At 38.4% G+C, this 27,911-nt stretch overlaps 1 protein-coding gene and 1 pseudogene across 7 annotated transcripts in view; one reads left to right on the top strand and one right to left on the bottom strand.

Annotated features, from left to right (window-relative positions):
* Nucleotides 1-8,643: 8,643 nt before the first annotated feature.
* MRPL39 (mitochondrial ribosomal protein L39) overlaps nt 8,644-27,911 on the top strand; it is a 113,931-nt gene continuing 94,663 nt past the window's right edge. For 4 of the 7 annotated variants that reach the window (XM_033232209.1, XM_033232207.1, XM_033232206.1 and 1 more), the window contains exons 1-9: nt 8,644-8,762; nt 9,469-9,675; nt 12,194-12,333; nt 14,675-14,774; nt 16,314-16,381; nt 18,795-18,907; nt 22,020-22,085; nt 23,012-23,165; nt 27,127-27,174. In XM_033232209.1, the coding sequence (XP_033088100.1) occupies nt 8,690-8,762; nt 9,469-9,675; nt 12,194-12,333; nt 14,675-14,774; nt 16,314-16,381; nt 18,795-18,907; nt 22,020-22,085; nt 23,012-23,165; nt 27,127-27,174 (969 nt within the window). In that variant the 5' untranslated portion in view covers nt 8,644-8,689. Of the gene's footprint in view, nt 8,763-8,799; nt 8,927-9,468; nt 9,676-12,193; nt 12,334-14,674; nt 14,775-16,313; nt 16,382-18,794; nt 18,908-22,019; nt 22,086-23,011; nt 23,166-27,126; nt 27,179-27,643; nt 27,755-27,911 lie in introns of those variants that run through there. The other 3 variants (XM_033232208.1, XM_033232214.1, XM_033232213.1) reach the window with 3 other exon arrangements.
* Nucleotides 19,602-19,689, bottom strand: LOC117096802 (annotated as a pseudogene).

Below are 27,911 nucleotides of genomic sequence, written 5' to 3'. Positions count from 1 at the left end.
TAGTGGGTATAAAGTAGTATCTCATTTTACTTTTATGTACATATCCCTGAGGTTAATGATGTGGGTCATCTTACTGCTTTTCATGCCTCTTCCTAGTTTGTTGACTGTTTATTAGGTTGAGCAATTTCCCTTCTATTCATAATTTATTGAGCATTTTTTTAATCATGAAAGAGTGTTGGATGTTGTAAAATACCTTTTCTGTATTTATTTAGATGATCATGTAGTTTCTGTTCTTTATTCTATTATATAGTATGTTACACATTGATTATACTGATATGTTAAAACATTTTTATATGTTGCTGGGTTAAGTTTGCTGGTATTTTGTTGAGGAATTTTTGCTTCTATATTCCTAAGGGCTATTGGTCTGTGGTTTTACTTTGTTCTGTTCTCTTGTGATTTCTTTGGTTTTGGCGTCAGGGTAATTCTAATTCTGGCATCAAAAAGTGAGTTAAAAAGTGTTCCCACTTCTTCTACCTTTTGAAAGAGTTTGTAAAGAACTGGTCTTAATTCTCCTTTGAATGTTTTGCAGATCTCATCAGTAAAGCCATCTGGACCTGGTCTTTTACTGATGGAACATTTTGAAATGACTAATTTGAGCTCTTTATTTCATGTAGGCCTATTCAGATTTTCTATTTCTTTCACTACATTTTTGGTAATTGTATCTTTCTAGGAATCTGCCCATTTCATCTAAGCTATCTAATTTGTTGGCATATAGTTGTTCATAGTTTTCCTTATAATCCTTTTTATTTCTGTAAGATTGGTCATAATATGATCTGTTTCATTCCTGATTTTTAATAATCTCTTTTCTTTGTCAGTAGCTAAAGGGTTGTCAATTTTGTTTAACTTCTCAAAAAATGGACTTTTTGTTTGGATTTTCTGTATTGTTTATCTAGTCTCTATTTCATTGGTTTTTGCTTGAATCTATATAATTTCCTTTCTTCCACTAAGTTTGGGTTTAGTTTGCTCTTCTTATTCTATCTCCTTAAAGTGTAATGTTAAAGTCTTTTAAAAGGTAGGCATTTACAGCTATAAATGTAAGAAGAAACAGGGACTATTTTTGTCTGAAGAAGATTTAATAGTCTGATAGAAATCTCCTGGTAAGACTAAATTACATATAATGTTACCTGGCTGCTTTGCTTATCCTCGTTGTATGGCAGAGAAGCGTTCAAAATGCACAAGTGAAAGCCATAAACTCCGGTAGAACATTGGTTTTAGAAGTGACAATTATTGAAAGAGTTCATATAATTTTTAATTTTGAAGGATGAATTATTTGATGACGATTGTGAAACAATCTCAAACCTGTCACATACAGCAATTCTGCAGTCTGAGAAATTGCTACTGGCATTTGCAAGCATGGCAGAAATTTAATAAACTGTCGCCAAACCATTTGCTTGTTTGAATGCCAAGGTTTCCTTCCCCACATCACATGCAGTGTCCTGTTGCCAACAGTTATCAAAATACTCCCACAGTTGTCACAGAGAGAATTGTTCAGGGAGTTATTTTTTTCTTTATTCTTCTTGTCCTTATGTTTCATTGCCTTACCACTTCTATTTGGGGATGTATTTGAGCGACCCAAATGCCATCATTATGGAGCAGTTAGATATTAAATAATGGATTACAAAATAATGTTTGAGATATAGCTATAGACATAGATAGTACAAAAAGATTAAGAAGGAAGACTTTTATGCTTTACTCCCTAAATATTCTTAATGTTTGAATTTTGATAGGGAGACTATATTGTTTGTGTAATGTAGAACAACAATAAAAAATGTAAAAACAATTAGGAGACAGGGAATCAAGAGGAATGTACTAAGAAAGGTCCAGCTAGATCAACTCATTCTAATTAAAGATATGCAATTGTGTGGTGGAAAAGGTAATAACAGGATTAAGAGATAAAATCCAGCTCTTTGGATGACAGATTGACAAGAAGTTGAAATTATGGGCTCTGGGTTTGCATTTTCTGTGATGACCCCAGTAGATAAGTACCAGCGTAGGTTTGACAAGGTCTTGAATATGAAACAGAAAAGGTGAAAGATTAGAGGGTGTGACTCTGGACTTCAGTCACAAATGCAAAGATGCATGAAGGTGTCGCCTTTTATCACCAGGATAATATTCACAACTGTTATCTAAAAGAAACATCTTTCTGCTGTGTCTTGTGTGGTAATGGCTATGATGGACATTTCGGCAGTCTCAATCAAAATGTCATATGCATGTAACCTTGACCAAGCAGTTCCATTGCTAGGAACCTCTCCTGAAGAAATACTTACACCAGTGCACAGATATTACACAGACAGATGCTCAAAGCAGCAAAATATTCTAAATATTCTAAGTGTACATCAGAGAGAGAAGAGAGAGAGAGAGAGAGAGTACGGTTAAGTAAATTATAATTCAACTCGATTTAGGTCAAAGGGCTACAAAGGGGAGAGCTGGGATCAAACCTAGGCTTTTCTCCCTCACTATACCACATTTCGGGAGTTAGTCAGTGGGTGTAGGTGGCTTTTGGGTGATCAGGACCCATCTGTGTCTTCTTCCCAGGATAGGTCAAGATTGCATGGTGGGGAGGGGAGGGAAGGCAGGTAAGTGTCAAAGCTAAGGGACGAGGAATAAGGCAGGCCAGGTTGGGAATTTCAAACAATGAAGGAATAGAAAAAAAATTACGTATAATTAAGGGGAAGGGGTCCTGAAGGAAAGTATCTTGTTTGACCAAAAGAGGGTTACCTTAATCAACTCTAACTCTACTCCCAAGGAACCATGAGCAGCCTCCACCCCTAAAAGACTCTAAATGAACTTGCTGTTAGTCTAATAGTCTTTCTTGCTCTGAAATAGGATAAGGGACTATGGAGAAGTTTACTTTTGAAGAATGTATTTGTTCCTTTTCATCAGAGAAAATCCATATTAACTTGTATTTGAGGGATTAGTACATCTTTGATTTTCTAACAATGGGAGCCGAATTCTTGCAGTGTTCACAAAGCTATGAAATGAAGGATTTGGTGCGACTGCTGCAGGGTGGGATGATTCAGAGCGTTTTTTTTTTTTTTTTTGAGACGGAGTCTCGCTCTGTCGCCCAGGCGCGATCTTGGCTCACTGCAAGCTCCGCCTCCCGGGTTCACGCCATTCTCCTGCCTCAGCCTCCTGAGTAGCTGGACCACAGGCGCCGCCACCACGCCCGGCTAATTTTATTATTTATTATTTATTTATTTATTTATTTATTTTTGTATTTTTAGTAGAGACGGGGTTTCACCGTGTTAGCCAGGATGGTCTCGATTTACTGACCTCATGATCCGCCTGTCTCGGCCTCCTAAAGTGCTGAGATTACAGGCGTGAGCTACCGTGCCAGGCCAATTCAGAGCGTTTTAAGGACCACTTGCCAGTTTCAGGAGTCCTGGCATTTTCTGCATTCTCTGGCGTTTCCAATGACCCCAGATGCTATACTAGTATTTTGTATGGCCTTGAGCCAAATACTAGCCTTTCTGTGATTCATCTTCTCTATCTATCAAAAGAGGGGAGTGGAATTATGATCTGTACTATCTCTTCAAGTTGGGATATTTATAATTTTCAACACTTACCATATCATCAACATTTTAAATAAACATTATTTAGTGTTTATTAATGAAGGTTGGAAACATAAAAATTATTTTCTTAACACAATTCATGTATATACATATATATATACACATTATAGTTTTCCGTGAAAGAAACAAAAATATTTTGTACAAGAAAGTCTATCTGTGATGTGTGTCCTTGGTTCTCCCCTTACTTTTAGGAAATATCTGATAAAAAGAGACGGTTTGAGAAGAAATGATAGCTGAAGGAGTGGACTATATATATATCTTTGTATTCATCTGCCTTTCATTTTTCCAGAACCCTCTCACCATCACCCCCTACCCCCATGTGTGCGCGTGTGCGAGCACACACACACACACACACACACACCCCATTGCCCCCTCAGCTCACAAAGGAGTTGATAAGGAATGATGTTGAAATAAAGGTACCATTTAGCCTCAAGACGTCACACATCAAGAGAGAGGAAAAAAAAAAAAAAAAAAGCCGTGGGTTGCACCTGCCTATTCATCTCTTTTTATTTCACAGCAATTTGTCCTCAGGTGGAAGTAGAGGGTGTTCAGCCCCAATATAAGATAATTGGTACAAATGTGTTTTTATTATGTAAACATGTAAAATGCATGTCAAATGCTTCTGCAATTATTGGATTCCCAAAACACAGCTTAGTTTATATGCTTCCTAGACCTTCAATTACAGGCAGTGTAACTGACCCAGGGCCCCAGCTGCTGAGCTCTGAAATATCAACACGTTTGCTTTGAGGCAAACATGCTTCCTGGTTCCCAGGGGCTGCTCCCAGCCAGACTGAGCACAGTGGGGACACTGAGGCATGCCCACTTTGGCTTTGGGGATTCACCTGACGATCTTGTTGAAACTTCATGACACCCCACTGGTGGTCAAGAATGTGTTCACTCAATTTTCCTTCCTTCTCTTCTTCACATGGGGTCAGCCTTACCTGGCCACCTTCCCCTTTTCCCTTACAAGCATTTCTCCTAACAAATTCCTTGCATACTTAACTCTGTCTTGGTATCTGTTTTTCAGAGTACGTGGACTAACACAAACTGATTAAAAGTACAGCTCTGCGAGGCACAGAACCACGTTTGGTATCTTGCATATTGGGTCAGTAGGAGGAACATAAGGAAATGTATTGAATGGGGTAGTTGATAGAGGCATCGAGAACTCTCAACAGTGGTATCCTGTGTGAGGTTTTGGTAAGAACTTGTGATTCAAAAAAAGAACTGAGAGTGAAACTTTTCATTAGGAAGCTTTAAATTAAAAGACAAAATTTCCCAACAAGTAAATGTATAATGATTTGAAAATGTGAAACCAAATATTTGGATTTAAAAAGCATATGAATTTGAGAACAAAGAAAGTATAGCGTTTGGAGACAGCCAGATCTGAGACTGAGCCCCAGATCATCTTTGTGGTCTTGGGAAAATTACTGTGTCACTGGATTTTTTTTTTCTTTTGGAACAGGGTCTCACTCTGTCATCCAGGCTGGAGGGGGAGTGGTGCAATCACAGCTCACTACAGCCTCGACTTCATGGGCTCAAGTGATTCTCCCACCTCAGCCTCCTGAGTACTGCCACACCCAGCTGATTTTTTGTACTTTTTTGTACAGACGGGGTTTTGCCATGTTATCCAGACTGATCTCCATCTCCTGAGCTCAAGGGATCCGCTCACTTCGGTTGCTCTACAGTGCTGGGATTATATGAGTGAGCCATGAAACCCAGCCTTGTTATTGAATCTTGATTCCAGTGATTTGCATTCCTCCTTGAATGCGAAGTATATAACCTCATCTACTGGCTCCCTGCAGGAGGCATCCTACCTGATTGACATTGGTCTTGACCATGGGACTTGCTGGGGCCAGGGGACATGTGTGGCTGAGACATAGGTGAGTCTGAACAGAAGCTCTTAAGTGCCAGTGCACAAGGTGGTTACTGCATTCTTTTTGCTCTGCCACAAGAAGCACAAGACCAAGTAGGGGCTGCTTCTACAGCCTGAATTCTGGAATAAAGCTGCAGAACCACGATTGGCTGGTGGCCGCCGTCACTGACAGACAACATAAGCAAAATAAACCCTCATGGTTGAAAACCACTGAAGTTATTCTCCAAAGTTTTAATGTTGAAACTTTTCAGAATAAAGTTGAAGGAGTAGTTCAACTAACACCCTCACTTAGATTCTCTCATTGTTAACATTTTGCCATATTTGCTAAATTTGTCTTGTTCCCTCCCTCAGTATGGAGCTCCCTATTTTTGCTGAAACATTTGAGAGTTAGTTATAGGCGTAGTGATATTTGGTTCCTAGATATTTTAATATATATATCTTAAGAATGAGGATTATTTCCTATATGACCATGACACTATGATCATATCCAAGAAATATAACATTGATATATTATTTAGTATATAGTTTATGTTCAAGTTTCTCTGTCACAGTAACATTCTTCGTAAACTTTTTTCCTGATCCAAAATCCAAGCAAGGATCATGCACTGATAATAAATGTAGATCTATTTAGTCTCCTTTAATTTACAACAGTTTCTTGACTTTTTTGGGTTCATCTTTCATACAACTTACATTTTTGAAGAATTTAGGTCAGTTGTTTTGTAGAATATATCACTTTTTGGATATACCTGATTTCCTCATAATTCTTTAGATTCTGATTAAATATTTATGTGAGGAATGCTACATAGATTATATTGTTTATATCACAACCAAGAAGCATAAATAAAGTCAGATTGTCTCATTTTGGGTGACGATATGTTTGATCACCTGACGATGATATCCACCAGATTTCTCCTTTGAAAAGTTTCATTTATCCATTTGTATTTTGTCAGTAATTTGTGAGGTGATACTTAGAGACTATGTGAATATATTGATCCTCCACAAACTTTCTCTATTGGTTTTAGCATCTATTGATGATCCCTTCCTGTACCAATGGTTACATTGGTAGATGCAGAATGGTGATTTTCCCTATTCTATTATTCCTACGACTTTATTATGTCCAATTGCAAGGCAAAGGACAGAGTGGGGGAAAGGCTGAATCTGACACTCTTAAGTAAAGCCACAGTATTAATCTACTGTAAGTGAAAATATGGCATTTTTTTTTTTTGTACAGAAAACTCCCTTCACTATTTCCACACTTATTTATTCTTGAGTATCATTACGGATTCATGAATTTTTAGTGTACACGTCATAAAATTTCAGCGTTATTCTTTGTGTTATGCAAACTCTCCCAAATTTGGACAACGGGAGCCCCTTTGAGTTTGGTACCCCGTCCTTTTTAACATGTTTCTGTTTGTCTGTATTTTATAGTTAGTTACAGGCTTTCTGGCACAGTAACGATCCAGGCTTATCTTAGATATTTACTGTCACAGACTTGATTCTTTTTATTTGGCAGAGACATTGACAGAGTGAGACTAAGATTTGGGGAGCTGGTTGATAAAGAAGGCAAGAGAGGGGATTCAGAGTAAGAAAATATTTGGGGGGAATTCTTGGTCTAAGATTTACCTTGGGCATATCTCTCGAACTCTTAAAACCTGAATTTCTTTTCCTGGAAAATGAAGATTTTTATGTCAATTGCTCAGGTAGGTTGTGAAAATTAATAAACCCATCCCTATGATTGGTATATAGTATTTTTTGGCCATTATCACTAGTGACAACCTTTCAACTAGGTTAATTTCTCATACTGATGAACTCCAATTACCTGCCTCCAATGGGTTTATGATCAAACTTGCTTAAGTTTATGTTCAGAGGCTTTGCTTCAATGTGGCTCTAAGACGTTCTAAGGGCACTAGAGTGTTTCTAGGTAAGGTTAAATGGGTACAGGCTCTAAAAGGCCGATGAAACAGAGAGCTTTCATGGGAATTGTACGCAAATTTGAGGAAGCAAAAGATACACCCCCCCCAACCCTATATGTATATATGTACATTTCGTGGTTTGAATTAGGATCTTAAATGAAATGTAGCCTGGTAAAATGTAGCCTGGATGTAAATCCAAGCTCCGTCACTTACATTTCTCGTTTTAAAAAGTGAAGATACTTACAATTTCCTGGCGCAGTGGTTGTGAGTCTAACATTTGGGCCAAGGAGAGAGTCAGTTTATCGGGGCGCAGGGTCATATTTGTACCTTAGACGGCACTTCCACCTGGTGGCGGCGGATTCCAATTGCAAGGCAAAGGACAGAGTGGGGGAAAGGCTGAATCTGACACTCTTAAGTAAAGCCACAGTATTAATCTACTGTAAGTGAAAATATTTCCATCCTGTACCTACGGAGTGCTTACTTCAAATAACACTCATGTCCTGGTAGGACAGAGGAATTAGACAGTGCGCTGAGGTTTGCCTGCAAGGGCATTCATTCATTCATTCATTCATTTAAGAAACATCTGTTGAGCGCTGACTGTGAGCTGTGCTCTGTTCTGGGCGCTTGGGATACATCAGTGGACTAGAGACAAAAATTCTGCCCCGGGATGCCTTCTCCTATACATCCTGTACTACATAAACTAAACTAGAAAATTTGTAAAGAGCTCTTACGAATTACAACGTCTTCTCCAAAGTCAAGGCGACGTGTCTCGAGGCCTTTATTACCATGGCTAAGAGGAGAACCGGGGTGCAGACCCACTGCAGCCGAACTAAGAACCTACCCGGCACAATTGAAAGTTGAGACACGCGCTAGAAGATGTCATCGCTGACAAAATAGAAGACGCCGTCCCCATTCCCAGCCCCCCTCCCCCCCAGAAATGCATATATTCTTTTAGGGAAGCAAGCGCTTCACCTGGGTGGCCGGAATCGAACCCGCAGAGGCCAGAAGGCGGAGGGCAACGACGCCTGTGGGACTCTGTTTCCCTGCAGAGCCTACGTGGTGGGCGGCAGGCAGGCCGACCGCTCTGGGGGCCCTGCAACTCTGGGTCGGTGACAGCACCCAGGTATAGAGCACAGGTAACGCGCCCCGGCTCGGAATCTCGGGGTCTCAGCCACGGAATCCCCAGCGAGGCCGGACGCCCCCTGGTGGCGGTGCGCAGTCTGCGTGCTGGGTCCGGAACAGAACTGTCCTGCGGAACTCCCGAGTGCGCGCTCCGTTTCCGGGGGAGGAGGGCGAAGAAGGACTTGCGCGCGACGGTTCTCACCGCTGCTATGGAGGCGCTGGCCATGGGTGTCCGGGCGCTGCGGCTCTGGCGGGTCGCATCCGGTGGGGGGAGCAGCTGGAGTGAGTTTCAGAGGCCGTGGGGACAGGGAAGAGGCCTAGAATGTGTTGTCTGTCCACACTGGACCTGAGGCGGGGCCGGGGACATCCCGCGGGGCAGAGGAAGGAGGAGGGATTCTCAGTCCCGCCGCGGCGGTTGGCCTTATACACAGCTTGGGAGGACAAATGTATGGGAACCAGGGGCTGGAGGAGGGCAGGGGCAAGGGCAGGGGTCGGGTCAGGCCGCGGGAGGAGCTTGGGCCGCCTCTGCGCCCATGTCTTCCCTGGGAATACTTGGACTTGCCTTGGCAGGTTCCCTGATTTGGCTTTTGGGAAATAAACTCAGCATTTCTCATTCTGGATATTGATAGTTTTGGTATGGGACCTTTAGTTTCCTGAAATTTTATTCTTTTCCTTCAGACCCTTTCAAACCGACCACTTTCTTCACCTTCCCAATGACTCTAGTCCAGTTTTGACTCCGTTTCCTGGTTACTTTTTGCCCGTTATTGTAAAGCACTGATTGGAAACACGACAGAGGAAATTGGTGGGAAATAGCGATCTGATGTGAAAGAGCCAAATTTAAAAGTAGAGACACATATCTGGGCCAGCTCTGTTTCTTCCGCTGGTGTTTGTTAATATTACAAATCGGTTTAATTTTACCTCTGAGCGCAGTTTTGGCAGTATGTTAAACATTTTTTCAGCCTTCATATTTGTTGTAACTGCTTCACAGGATTTATAGCAACTTCTCCAGCTTCTCAGCTGTCGCCGACAGAATTGACAGAAATGCGGAATGACCTCTTTAATAAAGAGAAAGCCAGGCAGTTATCATTAACTCCCCGAACTGAGAAGATAGAAGTTAAGCATGTTGGGAAAACTGACCCCGGTACTGTCTTCGTGATGAATAAAAACATTTCAACTCCCTACAGTTGTGCCATGCGTAAGTAACAGAATCAGGTTACAGTTTTGACCCTTTTACTTGAGCTGTGTGGAAGAACTGGTGCAGGAGACAGGGTGTTGTAATTACTTCTGATCATCTGCGGCCGTGGCAATCCCTTTATACCAAAATCCTTTCTTGAGATCTGCATGGTGACTGCTCCCACCACATCACAGCCGTAGCTAAAAGAAGCGAGCAAATCCCAGCTACTTGGGAGGCTGAAGCAGGAGGAGAGCTTGAGGCCAGAAGTTCAAGACCAGCCTAGGCACCATAGCCACCCCGTCTCTCAAAAAATAAAAACGAATTAGCCAGATGTGGTGGGCGCAGAAGTCCCTGGATTTCCCAGTGGTTCTTCATCTGGCACCTTATTGTCTATTCACTGTCCCTTTAGCTCCGGAGGGTACTCTGAGTATTGCAAGATTGGCAGTGTAGTGCACAGATTGCCCTGCCTGGGGCTTGTTTGAATCTAGCTTTGTTTAGGGTACTAGATTATTTTCTGGCAGAAGGTGGCCAGACCTGAGTGCATTGTTACTAGTGTGCTTTCTCCTTTAATTTAATCTTAGAGATGGGGGTCTGGCTCTGTTGCCCAGGCTGGAGTGTAGTGGTACTCTCATAGCTCACTGAAACTCCTAGCCTCAGCCTACCAAGTAGCTGGGACTACAGGCACCCGCCACCACACCTGGCTAATTTATTTTTGTTTTTTGAGAGATAGGGTGGCTATGGTGCCCAGGCTGGTCTTGAACTTCTGGCCTCACATTATCCTCCTGCTTCAGCCTCCCAAGTAGCTGGGATTTGCTTGCTCCTTTTAGCTACGGCTGTGATGTGGTGGCAGCAGTCACCATGCAGGTCTCAAGAAAGGATTTTGGTGTAAAGGGGTTGCCATGGCCACAGATGATCAGCTTTTTTTGCTGCCTTTTTCTTTCTCCCCTCTTCATTGTATAGCCTAACTTACATCTATCATCTGTCTTCCATTGAGCTCTCTCTGTGTTGTATTTTTGTTTACATTTATTTGTACATGTGGTAAATGTGTGAGTGGGAATGTGCATGGGGTGAATGTGATTGGGATAAAAGTATTTATATCTTAAAGGAGACAGCTGTGCCCCATGTGTGCTTTGGTGTGGAAATGAAGGGAATAAGAACCTCTATATTTTATTTTTGATGAAAATGTTTTGATAGTACCTTTGTTAGAACTGGTACTATTTAAATTAAAGAAACGCCAAAATAGATACAGGCATGACTAGCTGCATTGCTTAAACTTTTGGAAAACTCAATAATGATTCCATTTAGGTAATTAACAACTTTAGTTATCAGCTTAAACTGGCCTAAAGAGTGTACACTCCCTCTTAATCTTCCTTCACTCTGGCACTTGAATTAGTACTTATAAATATTTACTCATTTGGTTTTCAAGTATTTCTGGAACCTCTGCCATATGATAGGCATTAGGATTACAGAAGAGGATAAGACAAAACTCAGGCCCTTAAGGAGCTTTATACACATCACATGTAGTGATACAGCTTCTGAAGCATCCTCAGCATGACCCCTGCTCTGAGACTTTCTTGTCATTCATGCTTGCAGTCATTCAGTAAACTGTTACTGAATACCTGCTAGTGCTAGTGAATACCAGGCCTGGTGCTAGGCTCTGGATATACTGATGAGTGAGCAAAAGTAGACATGATCCCTGTCTTTACAGAGCTTATGTAGGGGTTAATAATTTAGACCCTGTAGTTTGAGTACTTTTGTGAGTAGCTATGTCATTACAGAACATCTAATCACAGTTGGCATTGCATTCTGGGATGATGAAACAGACCAGAGCTGACTGGCTTATCTGGGAATTCATATTAATTTCGAAAAAATGGTAACTACGGTATTTAACTTGAAGCATCTATGTCATGGAAATAAGAGGTGGTTTGGGAGCAAGACCCAAAACCAATCTAGAACTGATTTTTGTAGGTGTGTGTTAATATATTTCCCTTTCCTTTTGAGTTGTGTGTGTATCTATCCAGATATATCCGTGATGCTGCTCTCTAAATATTCAAGTGTAACTCTTAGAAAATTGTTTCATTAATAATTGACAAATTAATTTCAAACTAGTTGTAGCCTTAATGAATTTTGTAAATGCTTTGGGTAGTTTTGTTAATAACCAATAAGACCTTGAGTATATTGGGTATTATTTTATTTATTTATTTATTTATTTTTGAGACGGAGTCTCGCTCTGTCACCCAGGCTGGAGTGCAGTGGCATGATCTCAGCTCGCTGCAACCTCTGCTTCCTTGGTTCAAGCAATACTCCTGTCTCAGCCTCCCAAATAACTGGGATTACAAGCATGTGCCCCCATGCCTGGCTAATTTTTGTAGGGTATTTTTTTTTTTAATTGATTATAGATGTAATATACTTTTTTTCTCTAAAAAGGACAGTCTGCAGAATCTTGCCTTCCCGTTGTTTTATTTCTAAATGTAGCACTTAAACATGTACCTTTTCACTCTGGATTTTGTTAGATAATCAGTCTGTTTTAAATTTCTAGATTTAAGTGAGTGGTACTGCAGGAAGTCCATTCTGGCTCTGGTGGATGGACAGCCTTGGGACATGTATAAGCCTTTAACAAAGTCCTGTGAAATTAAATTTCTTACTTTCAAAGATCGTGATCCAGGAGAAGTGAATAAGGTATTTCTGTCTCTACATTCTTTTTCTATTTCCCTATTTCCCTTTTTATTAAGACCTGTTTTCTATGGGGTGTAACGTAAAAATATGGCCAAGTTTAAATGTTGTATTGTACTCTTTAGTCAATGTTTTACCTGTTAGATTAGGCACTTTTATAGTTCAAAAAATATCAGTGGCATCCATTTCTGGGTGTTTTTGGTATGCTATGTCTTTTATATTAATATCTTTTTTCAACTTACATTCATTAATCACTATATTGTGGGTGATTCCGTTTCCACTGCTACTGCTTGAATTCAGCCTTTGACCATCTTATCTAGATGATTTCAATAACTTTTTAACTCTTTCTGCTTACCCATCTCCCCACTTTCTTTTTCGGTACTTAAAAGTTGTTCTTTTACAGGCCTATAACAGCTTTATTAAGTGACATGACTAAGGAGCATGTCACTTACACCCAAAGAACTTGCCTACCTGATAACATTCACACGGCTTTCCAGGCCCTGTATAATCTGTTCCCAGCCTGCCTTTCCAGCTTGGCCTCCCCCTTGCTTCTTTCCTTTTCCTTCTTGTTCTGGCCACATTAGAGTACTTGGCCACTGTATTAGTCCGTTTTCACATGGCTATAAAGAACTCCCTGAGACTGGGTAATTTATAAAGAAAAGTTTAATTGACTCAATTTTTCATGGCTGGAGAGGTTTCAGGAAACTTAACAACGATAGTAGAAGGGGAAGCAGGAACATCGTACATGGAGGCAAGAGAGAGAGTGGGGGGGAGCTGCTATACACCTTTAAACCATCAGATCTCATGAGAACTCACTCACTATCATGAGAACAGCCTGGGGGAAACCGCCCCATGATCCAGTCACCTTCCACCAGGTCTCTCCTTCGACCCATGGGGATCACAATTCGAGATGAGATTTGGGTGGGGAACCAGAGCTAAACCATATCAGTCACTAATGGTTTATGCTGTGTTATCCACCTTGCTTTTTTTGATGCTTTCTTCAAATGTGAGCATTTTCTTTTCTCTCTATTAAAATCCTATTTATTTTTTACAATTCAATTAAAAGGCCATCTGCTTTGTGGTACCTTCTAAGTTTCTCCTTGTCAAAATTAATCCTCTTTTCTCTAAGGTCTCACACAACTTGGCTAGTCTCTAGATAGGATATTTGAATTTTGTTTTGTAGCATAAACTGTTGAATGTGAAGATAGGGACCACTTCCCTTATTGGACCTAGTTCTTGGTATACATACAGTAGGTGTTTAATAAATATTTGTTGAAATAATTGAACAAGAAAATGATAGAAATGACAATAATAGCCAACAATGGGTATGTATGTATTATGTCTCAGGCACTGTTCTAGGTGATTTACAGATATTAACTCTTTTAACCTTCATACAAACTCTACAGTGTTCATACTATTCTCCCCATTTTCCCGATTAATAAACTGAGACAAAGAGAAGTTCAGCAGCTTGACCAAGGTTACTGATTTATGAACTAGTGGAGCCCAGATTTGAACCTACGCCTTCTGGCTGGAGTTCAACAGACATTAAAGACATTTAAGTAGGATAGATGAAGAAGTACATGTTGCCACTTGTCTTCAAGGCCTGGGTCTGTACTTATTTTTAGTGTAATGTGGTTGCACAGAATTGATAATGGAGACGTGATCCCACTTTTGTAGTCCTCAAATGCTAAACAGAGCTTCTGAAAAGTGCTCAGAGTAGTGTCAGCAAGAGGGGAACACAATGGACAGGTACACTGCAGGTTTCTCCTTTTGACTCTGATCAGGTCATTGCTCTGATACCATCTCAATCAGGCATGTCTATGAGTCAAAATGTGCTGGTAAGATGAAAGCCCAGTTGCTGCTGCTCTGCTGTAAATATGAGTAATCTGAACGACATGTTAGGGTGTTAGGTTTAGGATAAGAGTCACTAATCATTCATAAAAGTTGAGTTTTTTCTCTATATTTATAAATGGTATAAACAGTTACATAATTAATACATTTATTTTACTTTAGCACAAGTTTGTTAACAAGTTAACTTTATCCTGGGTTAAAAATAAATACTTTCAGATAATAAAACTATCTGTCGGGGTTGACAACCATTATGGTGCTTGGTATCTTGCACAGAAACATTACTAAGAACCTGAAGTTGATGCTTCATTCTTTCTTGATTTTTGCTTGGTTGAGGTAATGTCATTGCCTGATGGTAACTGTTGCTACATTGTGTGAACAGAAATATATGAGAAATATTTTTGAAGTCAAAAGTTCACTTAAAATTTAATATTGTCGAAACTTTAGTGAATCTCAGTGTGTTTATATATATTTTATATACGTATATATTTTTTTTTAGGCTTATTGGCGTTCCTGTGCTATGATGATGGGCTGTGTGATAGAGAGGGCATTCAAAGATGAATACATGGTCAGTTTGGTCAGAGCTCCAGAAATTCCTGGTAATGTACACATATAAATATATGTCTTTTTGTGATCCTTAAATATTTGATACCTATTTTTGATGATGTATAGAGTTTAGTTCTAATTTTATCTAGTATAAATTAGCATTATACATATGTTTCATTTATCATGAGTAACAAAATCTATCTTATGATGATGAAACATGAAGTAGTCTTTGCAGGTTAATAATTCACATCATAGAATTACTGGAAAGTGTTTGTCTTGAATATGAATTTCATGGAATTCCACTATCTCAGCATTTACTTACTTATTTATTTATTTATTTGAGACAGAGTCTCACTCTCGCCCAGGCTAGAGTGCAGTGGCGCGATCTCGGCTCACTGCAAGCTCCGCCTTCTGGGTTCACGCCATTCTCCTGCCTCAGCCTCCCGAGTAGCTAGGACTACAGGCGCCCGTCACCACGCCCAGCTAATTTTTTTTGTATTTTTGGTAGAGACAGGGTTTCACTGTGTTAGCTAGGATGGTCTCGATCTCCTGACCTCATGATCCTCCCGCCTCAGCCTCCCAAAGTGCTGGGATTATAGGTGTGAGCCACCACTCCTAGCCCTCAGCGTTTATTTTTTACGACTTTAAGCATATATTTCCAAATTGCATGTGTAGAGGAGGAGGAAATATGAGTATAAGTAGACTGCTGGGAAGAGCTGTCCTGAGGTGGTAATATCTCACCAGACATGACTATTACTCTGGAGAGAGACAGCACTTTGGTGAGATGAAAGGGTGTAAATTGTAATTTTGCTAAAACTAGGATTTTGGAATAGTAAATATGGTAGGATCACATGTATAATTTTTTTTTTAAAGAAGTAGGTATACCTAAAATATTTGAAAGAAACTCAATAAATGATTCTAAGAACAAAACACCAAAAATAAGCTATTTAGGCGTATAAAAGAAATTTAGCATTTCATATCCATTAAGTTATTTATCTACTTACTAAATACATTGTTCTTTTGAAAATTTTTTTTTTTTGTTTTTTTTGTTTTGAGACGGAGTCTAGCTGTGTCGCCAAGGCTGGAGTGCAGTGGTGTGATCTTGGCTCACTGCAACCTGCAACTCGCAGATTTAAGTGATTCTCCTGCCTCAGACTCCCGAGTAGCTGGGATTACAGGCACCTGCCACCACGCCTGGCTAATTTTTGTATTTTTAGTAGAGACTGGTTTTTACTCTGTTGGCCAGGCAGGTCTTGAATTCTTGACCTCAGGTGATCCACCCGCCTCGGCTACCTGGAGTTTTTACATCTGGTAACTTTATGAAATCTGTATGGTAATTAGCATTTTTGAAGAAAACTTGAATGTTTAAAAAATATTAGTGATTAGTGATTTGGGATTAACAATCTTTTGGCTAAGGGAAATTTGATAGAGCTCTGGCAAGCAGCTGGAAGAATGGCAACCATTTTATAATTTGTAGAGTTGGGAGAGATTGCTAACCTTCATTTCGTAGTCTAAATATTCAGTTGTTGCAAATTAGTAACTTTCTGTTAGGGCAGATTTGACTTTGCTTTTTATTTTGGTTGGATTTACAGTAATTTCTGGTGCCTTCTGTTATGACGTAGTTTTGGATAGCAAACTTGATGAGTGGATGCCAACAAAAGTAAGTGTATTCTTCTGGAGTATTAATTTTAGAGTGTCTGCCTTTCTTTGTTAGAGTGATTCCTGTGTTAGTTTTGTTGAATAATACTGCACGTTGAGGACATTTAAAAGAATCTATCTGTGTATCTATCTGTGTATCTGTCTGTCTGTCTGTCTATCGGCGTTGTTGCTTTTTCAGCGTATTTAAGACAGAGATATATGAATGAGAGTATTTACATCAACATGGTCAGTTGTCTTGAAACTTTATGTCCTGCTTGACCTTTTCTTGATGTTCCTTCTAAGTGGTTTTAAGGTAGTGGTTTTCAAGAGGCCCAGAATATAAAATATAAAAACTTAACTATCTTGACCGATGTGGTAGTAGGGGGCCTGGTGCCATACCTGTTTGGATCACCAGAGCACAATTTGAAAACCACTCCCTTAAACCATTTTAACTTGTTGCATACAGTGAGGTCCCTGTATATACAAGGGGCACATTGAGAGCTGGGTGAATTAAAGAATCCAACCTTGACAAAGCTAACTCAAGCATCAACAAACGAAATATTAACAAACTAAACTCTTTGTGAATGGTCTGCCTTTGTAATGAGGATGGTCCTTGTTGGTCTGGGACTTGGGTAGCAACAGAGCCTAACAAGGACAGTCTAGATCAGGTGCTCTGTAGGTAAGGGGTGCTGATGGTTATCAAAGATCAAGCCTGGAGATGTGATTCTGATTGGGAAGAATAGGCAAATACCTAATTATTAATTAAACAAAACTATATGTCCTATGTATTGGGAGTCTGGAGATCTGAAAAGGGGAAGCCGTGTACCACATCATTTTATCATTTCCACTGTGTACATTCTTTTTATATTTAGTATCTCTGAAAATATATGAGCCTTATAGTAGATGGTATCTTGCAATTAGAATTTGCAGTGTGTGTGTGTGTGTGTGTGTGTGTGTGTGTGTGTTTTCCTTTAGTAATATATCTTAGATTTAGTGAAATACTGTAGTGGTTCTTAAAAGCAAGGATTTTGAAGTAAGGGCAGATCTAGCTTTAAATTTGGCCTTGGAAATTACTTTTTGTATAATCCTGCCCATATTACATAATATTGAGAGGGAGAGAAGAGGGAATCAAGAAAGAATGAGAAAAAGGGAGAGGGAAGAGAGAACGAAGAGGATGAAAGAAGGGGAGGGAAGGGATTGGAACTGTTTCTTCATGACTTCTGGGCTTCTGTCAGTGTAGCTTCCTTTTCAAGTATGTCTCCAAATTTAAGATTTTCTTTACTGGGGTGAGTTAGGTAAAAACTGAGTTCAAGATTTAATTTTCGTTATCTATGAAACGTAACTGCTTTTTTTCTTTCTTTCTCTCTTTTTTTTTTAAGAGATGGGGGTCTCACGATGTTGCCCAGGCTGGCCTTGAACTCCTGGGCCCAAGCAATCTTCCTGTCTCAGCCTTCCTGGTAGCTGGGACCTCAGGTGTATGCCACTGTGCCTGGCTTTTGCATTTTTCTTTTTTAAAAGATAAAACCTTACAAAAGAAATATGCAAGCTGATTGCAAACTGCATGGAGTTGGGTTGAGTAGAGAGCTTAAAGAAAGTAGAGTAGAGTTACATTGAAGGAATAGTTGTATTAAACCATGAATGTTGATTTTTTTATATGGTAAATTATTCTTTATAAAGAAGAGTCATTTCATGCAAAAAAGTCTAATAGGATTTTTATGGAAATAATTTTATTATAAAAATTGTGTAATAGTGCTTGGTCTTTTTTATTATAAAAATTAATTGTGTAATAGTGCTTGGTCTTTTCTGTATTAGTAATGATTTGTAGTATGAAAGTTTAATTAGAATTTTTATTAAAAATCTTATAAACATTGTTAATGTGTATTATTCATCATTTTAATTGTGTAAAATTGACATTTTTATTAAGCAAAAACTTAATATTGGACATGCTATACTTTGTACAGAGTTGGTGATGATGTTACATTTCTAGTGAAACTTTCTTAATTATGAAAACAATAATTTTGTCCCCATACATTTAATAAACTTAGTTTTATTCATACTGCAAACACATTTTTATGTCTTGCTATTGATTTATTGGCATTTTTACTTGGTGCATCATAGTTTTAATAACATTTTAAGATTGTGTAATTTGAATGAAATTATAATATAATTTGGATAAAATTTCTTTATAGGTTTATCTTTAATAATTAGTATTAATGAAGGCTGACACCTTAATTACTGGTAAATAAGAAGTTTTATAGTTTATGGTCGAAAACTTCAGTTGTTGCAAATTAATAACTTCCTGTTCTAACAAACTTGATTTTGTCTTTTATTTTAGTTGGATTTGCAGTACTAAGCATAGAGTTTTGTCTCAACTGGCTTATGGAGAAATGCTTTTCAGTAAATTGTTACTAAAGGTTATTACTTTCATTTTTAAGGAGAACTTACGTTCTTTCACAAAGGATGCTCATGCTTTAATTTATAAAGATCTTCCATTTGAAACTCTGGAAGTTGAAGCAAAAGTGGCATTGGAAATATTTCAACACAACAAGTAAGTGTTGGCTTTCTTTAAATCAAGGCTAATTCTTCCAGTATTATATGTAATAAAGAAAATTCAGGTCTTAAGAATTTTTATATTTGATATACATATGACAGTGTATTATTTTCCACTCTGAGAGCTCTGTTTCTGATCTCATTTATTTCGCTGAGGAAAATGTTCCCCACCTCCCTTGATAATTTTCTCACTTTGTTTTACTTCTCTGTTCTTGGACCAGCCTTTCTCATTATATCAACATAGTGGTATGTTTCCCTTTTTTCTTTCTAGTGTGAAGTGATAACGCACGTTAAGCAACTATATAATTTTGTGTATTTGGCAGCGTTTCTCTCCTACCCCTCCACACTTAAAATGACACTGATAAGACTGAAAATGCAAGCAGTTTGGAAGAGGGCTAATAGTTGAAGTAAAATGTTTACACAGCCGGGGTTTAGTCTTCTGCATGTGAATTATTCATTTGATGGATTTTCTTTAACAGTTTAATTCCTGCCTGGCTTCTCAATTCTCATTCAGAAAACTTTCACTTCACCTTCTACTACCAGTTATAAGAACATAAGCTAAATTTTAACATTTACCTAATAGAATATTAGAACTTTAGAAAGAGAAATCTGTGCTGTTAAAAACAAACAAACAAACAAAAACAACAAAAAAACCCAGAGTCTGAAGTCAAAATATGCACCTACAAATTGTTAAAGGTTATAGAATAGAATTTCTTTAGGTATATAGAAGTTCAATTACAAATTCTTCACTTGATCTTAGCCAAAAGGCCGAGAAGCGATGAATTACAAATTCTTATAGGGATAGGTTATCATAAATATATTGGGTTAGTTATGAGTGTGTTTTTGACACATACTTTATAGCTTAGCATTTCTCAAAGCTATCTGTCTCATAATATTCTTCCATAAGATATTAATTGACATATGAAACCATGTACTGTGTTAAGCTGAGTTTGAAGAACAGTGGCTTAAAAAATTTTACTCATTGCACTCAAGGGTCTCCCAAAGTGGACACTGAAAATTTCCCAAATATATTTGCCCATGAAACACTTTATCTTAAACATTTTTAGCATGTCCTGGAACCAGTGGACTTAGAAACCAGTTGTCATGTACTGTTTTAACTAGAGTACAGATAGTATTGTAGAACCAAACCACCATTTATAGCATTGATTCTACAAGAAAATTCTTTGGACTGTCTGAACACGTCAAGTCACTCTCTGTGCCAGAAGTCTAGGCACATGCTCCCAAAAGAAATATAATATGAGACATCTGTATACTTTGAACTTTTCTAGTGGTTGCATTGAAAAAAAGTCAAAAGGTGAAGTTAATTTTAATGATTTTATTTAAGTGATACATCTAAAATGTTATTTCAGTGTAATCAATATTAAAATATTGATGTTATTTTATATTCTTTTTCACTCTAAATCTTCAGAACTTGGTATGTGTTTTACACTTAAGGCTCATTTTAACTAGTACTAATCACATTGAAGTGCACCATGGTACTTTACTGGACAGTATGCTTTTGACTTCCATTCAGTATACATTGAGATTTCCCATTCCGCTACCTAACTGTCAGGGACTGGTAGGGGCTTCTGGGACTTTTGTAACTTAGTTGAGTGTGTGGTAGGAGGAAGGGGATAATTCTGGAGGAAGCTTGATAGGACAGAAGAGTTGAATCATTGAAGGTGGGTCAGTGATTGAGCCTTTCTGCTGCAGGGGTAGGGGTGGGGCCTTTTTGTGGCTTTGACTCTCAGGGGACAGGAGCATCTCTTGGAGGTGGGTCAGGAGGGACAAATATTCAAGGTAATTGGCACCCTTATTAGTGCCTGGGGGACTGTAGTAGTCAGGGGGTGTTTTTGCGTAAACCAATGTTCCCCAACTTTGCCGCATAATTGTGCATACACCTGTGGTGCACATACACGTATTACTTGTTTAGCACCCTGGGGTAAATGGACAAAGCTCTCAATAGTAAATGGTAAAGTCATGGTTTGAACCTGGGCTGTGCAGTTTCATCTGTGCCTTTAGCTATACTGACAGGATTGGGTAGATTTGAGAGACACTGGGCAGTCAAATTGACAACTTGATAATGAATTGAATGAAGGGGATATGGTTGGAGAAAGAAATCAAGGAAATCTCCCAGGTTTTTCACATGGACACCTGGGTGGTTGGTAGTATTGTACTAAGACAGGAAATTCAGGAGGAAGAACAAGTTTGGGCGGGAAAGAGGTGATAATTTGTACAGTTTGGAAATCTCAGGGTAAGGTGCTTGTGGAACATCCTAGAGGGATGTCCAGATGGGTCTTGGAAACTGTGTCAGAAGAGGTAGGTAGATTAGAAGCAGAGATATAGGAGATATAACTACCGAAACTGTAGCTCAGAGGCTGGCCTAAGGAGGATGCTTGAAGTGAAAAGAGGGTGTAGCATAAAATTCTCAAAGGGTAGAGAAAGACAAGAGTGGCCAGAGATGTAAAATAACAAGCAGTAAGGAATGCCACTGATACCCATGGAAAGAGCACTTTGAGGTTGGGTGTGGTGGTTCATCGCTATAATCCCAGCACTTTGGGAAGCTGAGGCAGGAGGATTGCTTGATGCCAGGAGTTTGAGACCGGCCTGAGCAACTTGGCAACACCCTATCTTTACCAAAACAAAACAAAACAAAACAAAAAGTTAGCCCGGCATGGTGGCTCACACCTGTAGTCCCAGCTACTTGGGTGGCTGAGGCAGGAGGGTCGCTTGAGCCCAGAAGTTTGAGGCTGCAATGAGCTATAATTGTGCCACTGCATTCCAGAGTGGGTGATAGAGCAAGACCCTGTCTCAAAAAAAATCAAAATAAATAAAAATGGAAAGAAAGAACACTTTGAGAAGTGGAGGTGAGCATTGGTATTAAGAAAATGAGGAACAAAAAGTGTTCATTGGGTTGACACCAAGCAGGTACCTGTGACTTTGTTGAGAACAGTTTGGCAGAGTCATGGGTCTGTGGCCAGATTAAAGGGAGGTTCCAAGTGTAACCCACTCTCAAAAAGTATGGCTGAAGAGGAAGAGAAAGGGAGGTATCTTTAAACACTTTTTTACTTATTTAGAGTTAAAATATTTTTTTCTTTGCTGCTTTTCAGGTACAAAATAGATTTCATAGAAGAGAAGGCATCTCAGAACCCTGAGAGAATAGTCAAGCTACACAGGTAAGTAAAAGTCTAAAAACTGGCTGCTATGTTAGAATAAGGCTTAGCTTTATTGTTATCTGAATGAAGCATATGACCAAAAAAGATGAATTTGTACCTTATTTTGTTCTTTTCACCTTATTTTTTTTGCTTTGTTCATTGTTTTGATATGGTGGTAAATGGAAGCTTTAAATTACCTTCAGGAACACTTGTAGTTTCTGTAATCCTCATTTTATTGTTTGCTATTTTTATTTAATTTTGAGTTGAAAACCACTGTTTAAGAATGTAATTTTTAGGAGTTAGTTTTGAAACTGGGCAAGATAGTCATTGTTATGAATTGAACATGGTAATTCATATGAATATTGACTAGTAATTATTTATGATATATGTAAGTTAAGCCGGAATGTGCTTTCTGACACATGGATGAGAAAGGTCCACTGCTTATGATGACATCCTCCCATGGGGAGCAAGTCCCAAGACAATGCATTCTGCAGAGATGACTTCATGACCTGGATCTGTTTTCTCAACCTCCTGTTTTTATGAACTGGACTTAACTTTTTTCCTCTAGAAACTGCCCTTTGTTTCTGAACACAATCTGTCCTACACGGTGAATTCTAAACTTTGTTACATGGGTTGTTTTAAGGTTGTAGATGATCGGTTTTAGGCAGTTGGATCAGCTTAATAGCATGATGTGTTATGTGACTCTTAAAGACCTTAAAATTTATGTCAATGCTAATTAAGAAAATGGTTCATTTGATTTGATTTTCAAAGTTTTAGCCTCTTTACTTGAGGTCATTATGTCAGGGGTCATTAGAAACTGAATTGAACCATATATAATGTTCTTGATTAGGGATGCTAGCAGCAAAGAGAATGAAGAGATTTCTTTTTCAAGCTATTACAAATTATTTGATGTTGCAGTTTTGTTTGTTTATTTTTAAATCAATCAGAATGGGTGACTTCATTGATGTGAATGAGGGCCCTCTTATTCCAAGAACAAGTATTTGTTTCCAGTATGAAGTGTCAGCAGTTCACAGTCTTCAACCCACCCAGCCAAGTCTCATACGAAGATTCCAGGGTGTGTCTTTACCCATTCACTTAAGAGTAAGTAAAGCTTAAAGTTCCAGGCCTTCCAATTTGGGTATAGATATAATTCTGGACTTGATTTTCTACCAGTTTGAAGAGTATAAACTTCTAATTTTTCATAAGTTATATGACACTAATATTTTGTAAACTCAGGCTTATGATTAAAAACAAAGTTGCCCAGGGTGCAAATATACAATTACAAAAGAAACATTAGTTGAAAAAATTAAATCAAATTGATATAGCATTTAAAATTTTCAAATTAGCATAGGTGAGGGTACATTGACAGAGGGGGTATTAGAGTGCATATTGGTAAGACCTTTCTGGAATGCCTTTTAAGCTTAAATTTGGCATGCTCTTCCCTCTGATTTTAATGATCCATTCATGACCCGAAGCCTGACCTTTTCCACATTGCTCCCACCCCTTGCTAATCTTTTTATTTAAATTTTTGATTTTGAGATAATTGCAGTTATAAGACATAGAGAGATCCCATGTATCTTTACTTGGTTTCCTCAATGGTAGCATCTTGCAGTACTAAAATACAGTAGCACCACCAGGGTATGGACAGCGATACAATGAAGATACAGACCAATTCCTTCACCAAGGGGATCCCTCATGTTGGCCTTTTATAGACACACGCATTTACAGCCACTTCCCTCTGTTGCCCCCATTACCCTGCCTGGTTACCCCTGCCAACTACTTATCTGTTTTCCTTTTCTATAATTTTGTTACTTCAAGAATATTATATGAATGGGATTGAACAGTATGTAATTTTTTGGGATTGGCACTTTTCACTCAGTATAATTCTCTGGAGATTCATCTGAGTCATTGAGTGTATCAGTAGTTCATTCATTCCTATTGCTAAGTAGTATTACTTGGTCTGGATATATCATGGTTTGTTTAACCATTCATCCATCAAAGGACATCTGAGTTCTTTTCAGTTTTTGGCTATTACAAATAAAGCTGCTGTGACATTGTGTGCAGGTTTTTGTGAATATTTCTCTGGGCTAAATACAGGAGTGCAATTGCTGGGTCATGTGATAAGTGTATATTTAGTTTTTTAACAAACAACCAAAGTGTTCCAGAGTGACTGTACCATTTTACATTCCCACTGGCAATGTATGAGTGATCAGTTTTTCCACATCCTCACTAGCATTTGATTCTGTCAGTACTTTTTTTTGTTTTAGTCATTCTGGTACATTTGTAGTGATATCTCATTGTAGTTTTAATTTGAATTTCTCTATTGACCAATGGTATTGATCATTCTTTTCATGTACTTCTTTGCCATCTATATATCTTCATTGGTGCAGTGTCTGTTTATGTCTTTTGCTAGTGTTCTAATTAGATTGTTTTACTTTTTAACAGTTGAGGTTTGAGAGTTCTTTATATGTTGTAGATATTAGTTTTTTGTTAGATATGTAGTTTTCAGATTTCTCTGTTTGTCTGTACCTTGTGTTTGTATATGTGGCTTGTTTTCTCATTCTCTCTGAGCAGCCTTTTGCAGAGAAGACGTTTTTAATTTTGATGAAACTAGTTTATCAAAATTTGATAAAATTTTTGTTTTTATGGATTATGTTTTTGGGGTTAATTCTAAGAACTCTTTGATTAGCCTTAGATCCCAAAGATTTTCTCCTTTTTTTTTTCCTTCCTAAAAGTTTTAGAGTTTTACATCTATTTAAATCTGTGGCCCATTTTGAGTTACTTTTTCTATGAGTGTGAGATTTAGGTTTAGGTTTAGGCTTTTTTTTTTTTTTTTTTGTGGGCTATAGATGTCAAATTGCTCCAGTACCATTCGTTGAAAAGGCCACTCTTCCTCCACTGAGTTACTTTTGCATCTTTGTTAAAAATTAGCTGAGCATATTTATGTAGGTCTATTTTGGGTCCTCTATTCTGTTCCATTGATCACGTATGTTTAGTTCTCTATCAGTACCACACAGTCTTGATTACTGTAGCTCTAAATAGGCTGTGAAATCAGGTAGAGTAATTCCTCTCTTGTTACTATTTTTTAATCAAAATTGTTTTAAGTCTTCTAGTTTATTTGAGTTTCCATTTAATGTTAGGATAATATTTTCAATGTCAACAGAGTCTTCCTGAGATTCTGATAAGAAGTCCATTAGAGCTGTATAGCAGTTTGGGGAGAATTGACATCTTTAATATGTTGAGGTTTCCAGTCTATGAACTTACTGTATCTTCTTATTTATATCTTCTTTCATCGCTCTCATTTTGTAAAATTTAGCACACCTCTCATGTACGTTTGACTTTGACTTTTCTCCACATTCCTGCTTCTTTTCCTAGCCTTCCCAATTTCAGAAAATGGGATCATCCTTTAACTCAAGCTTGTCCAACTCACAGCCCATGGGCTGCATGTGGCCTAGGATGGCTTTGAATGAGACACAAATTTGTAAACTTTCTTAAAACATTATGAGATTTTTTTGTGATTTTTTTTTTTTTTTTAGCTCATTAGCTGTCATTAGTGTTAGTATATTTTATGTGTGGTCCAAGACAATTCTTCTTCCAGTGTGGCCCAGGGAAGCCAAAAGATTGGATACTCCTGGTTTCCTTAGTTGTTTAAGGTAATCCTTGATTCTCTTTTCCCTTTGTAGCCATTCCCCAGCCCATCCATCCGCAAGTCCTTTCAACTTTTAACTCTGAGACATATTCTGAATCTATGCACCTTATAGCATCTCATCTACTACTACTTCCCTTATCCAAGTTCCTCTTTGTTTTCACTCACCTTCCTTGCTTTCACTCTTGCCCTCTACAGTGCATTTTCCACTGAGTAGCCAAAGTGATCGTTTTAATACACAATCTGTTATGTACTTCCTCTGCCCCAAACTTTCCAATGGCTTCCCTTGAACAAATCCCAACTCTTTACCCTGTCTCACAAAGCCCTGCATTATCTGATCCCTGCTTGCTTCTCTGACTTTATCTAATACCACTCCTTTCCTCATTCACTGTATTCCAGCCACAGCTCAAGGTCTCTACACCAGCAGTTCATTCCGCCTGAGTCAGGCATGGTGTTCCCTTCAAACATACCAATCAGCTCTTTCTCTAGAAGGGTTTGTGTGTCAATATTTATTAATTTTACCTTTTGTTACAGATTTTCTGCAGTGTGAAATAGTCACTGGCCCGCCCATATGCCTTGGTATCACTTTCAGTTGACCTAATACAATTGATGCGGTCATGATACACTTTGTACAGTTTTCCTTAATGCATTCTGATAATCCTCTGCTACAGGAGATTGTTAAGGACTAAGGAAATTGAGTTTAAATTTTACTATTGTCTCGGGAGGCCAAGGCAGGAGAATCGCTTGAACCCAGCAGGCGGAGGTTGCAGCGAGTGGAGATCGCACCACTGCACTCCAGCCTGGGCGACAGAGTGAGACTCCATTTCAAAAAAAAAAAGAGAAAAATTTACTATTGTCTTTGTTAGGTTTTACTTATTCTTTAGGGTAACTTGATGAATTCTTTGGTTCTGCCATTTCAGTGTGAAGATGTCACAGTTGGTTTTTAATAATTTGCAAAAATGGCAAATGTTTGTAGTAAATTGAAAAATGTTTGTAGTAAATTGTAGTATGATTTGAAGAATGACTTTTAGGATGTTGAAACTGGCTATTTAAGGATTGAACCACAATCTATGGGAAAGTAGGGCAGATTTTTTCTTCCTATTAGAAGAAATGCTTTCTGTGATGGAAATGATTAAGAGGGGCAAAAGTGAAAGAAGAGCACATTCAATTCTTAAGGGTTTTTTTCTTAAATGCTCACTGCAGCCTCTGCCGCCCGGGTTTAAGCAATTGAAGAAAGCAAAAAACAAAGCAGCTATCCTATGTAGTACCTTTTTTCGCTACTTTTATAACCACTTATCTATATTAGTGCTGCCTAGCTTTTTATTTATTTTGTTCTAAAAGCTATATAAAGAGTCTGTCCCTTTTACTTTGACTTTACTACTTTATTTAGTTTATCGCAAATCTTTTCTTTTCAAGGCACATTTTACGATATGGGATAAGCTATTGGAAAGATCTCGGAAAATGGTAAGTGTTTTTGACAGCTAATGAGTACTCTTCTTGAAGAAATTCATCAAAATTAACCAATAACAACCAAAGGGGCGGGGGGAAATGAAAGAAACAAAGAGAAAGGAAAAAAGTAAGTTGTCTCAATAGTCAAAGCAGTGTTGTGATTGTTCACTAGTGTTTTGGTAAGGGTAAAGTTGTAACTTGGCAGTTCTCTTTTGATTTTGTTTGTTATTATCATGAAAATGATATTGTAGAACTTGAAGAGAAATAATATTACTATGTAATTTTTTTTTTGTAAACTTAATGAATATTTAAAGGATTAAGATTTGTCAGGTATATTTTAAAGCTGTCTTTAGCCATTAACAGTAAATGTGCAAATGTCCTAATGTCCTGAAAAACCAGATTTGAATGTTTGTGTTTTTGTAGTTTATTCTTTGTCATTAACATTTAGTAGGAATGATAGTATTTTTTTTTTTTTTTTTTTGAGACAGTCTCGTTCTGTCTCCCAGACTCGAGTGCAGTGGCGCGATCTTGGCTCACTGCAACCTCCACCCCCTGGGTTCAAGCGATTCTCGTGCCTCAGCCTCCCAAGTAGCTGGGACTACAGGTGCCCACCACTACGTCCAGCTAATTTTTTGTGTATTTTTAGTAGATACAGGGTTTTACCGTGTTAGCCAGGATGGTCTCGATCTCCTGACCTCCTGATCCACCCGCCTTGGCCGCCCAAAGTACTGGGATTACAGGCATGAGCCACC

This window comes from Trachypithecus francoisi, unplaced genomic scaffold, assembly GCF_009764315.1.
Source record: "Trachypithecus francoisi isolate TF-2019V2 unplaced genomic scaffold, Tfra_2.0 Lachesis_group14, whole genome shotgun sequence".
NCBI lineage: Eukaryota > Metazoa > Chordata > Mammalia > Primates > Cercopithecidae > Trachypithecus > Trachypithecus francoisi.
The sequence above is the reverse complement of the archived record's forward strand: the minus strand, read 5'-3'. Positions and strand labels throughout refer to the sequence as shown.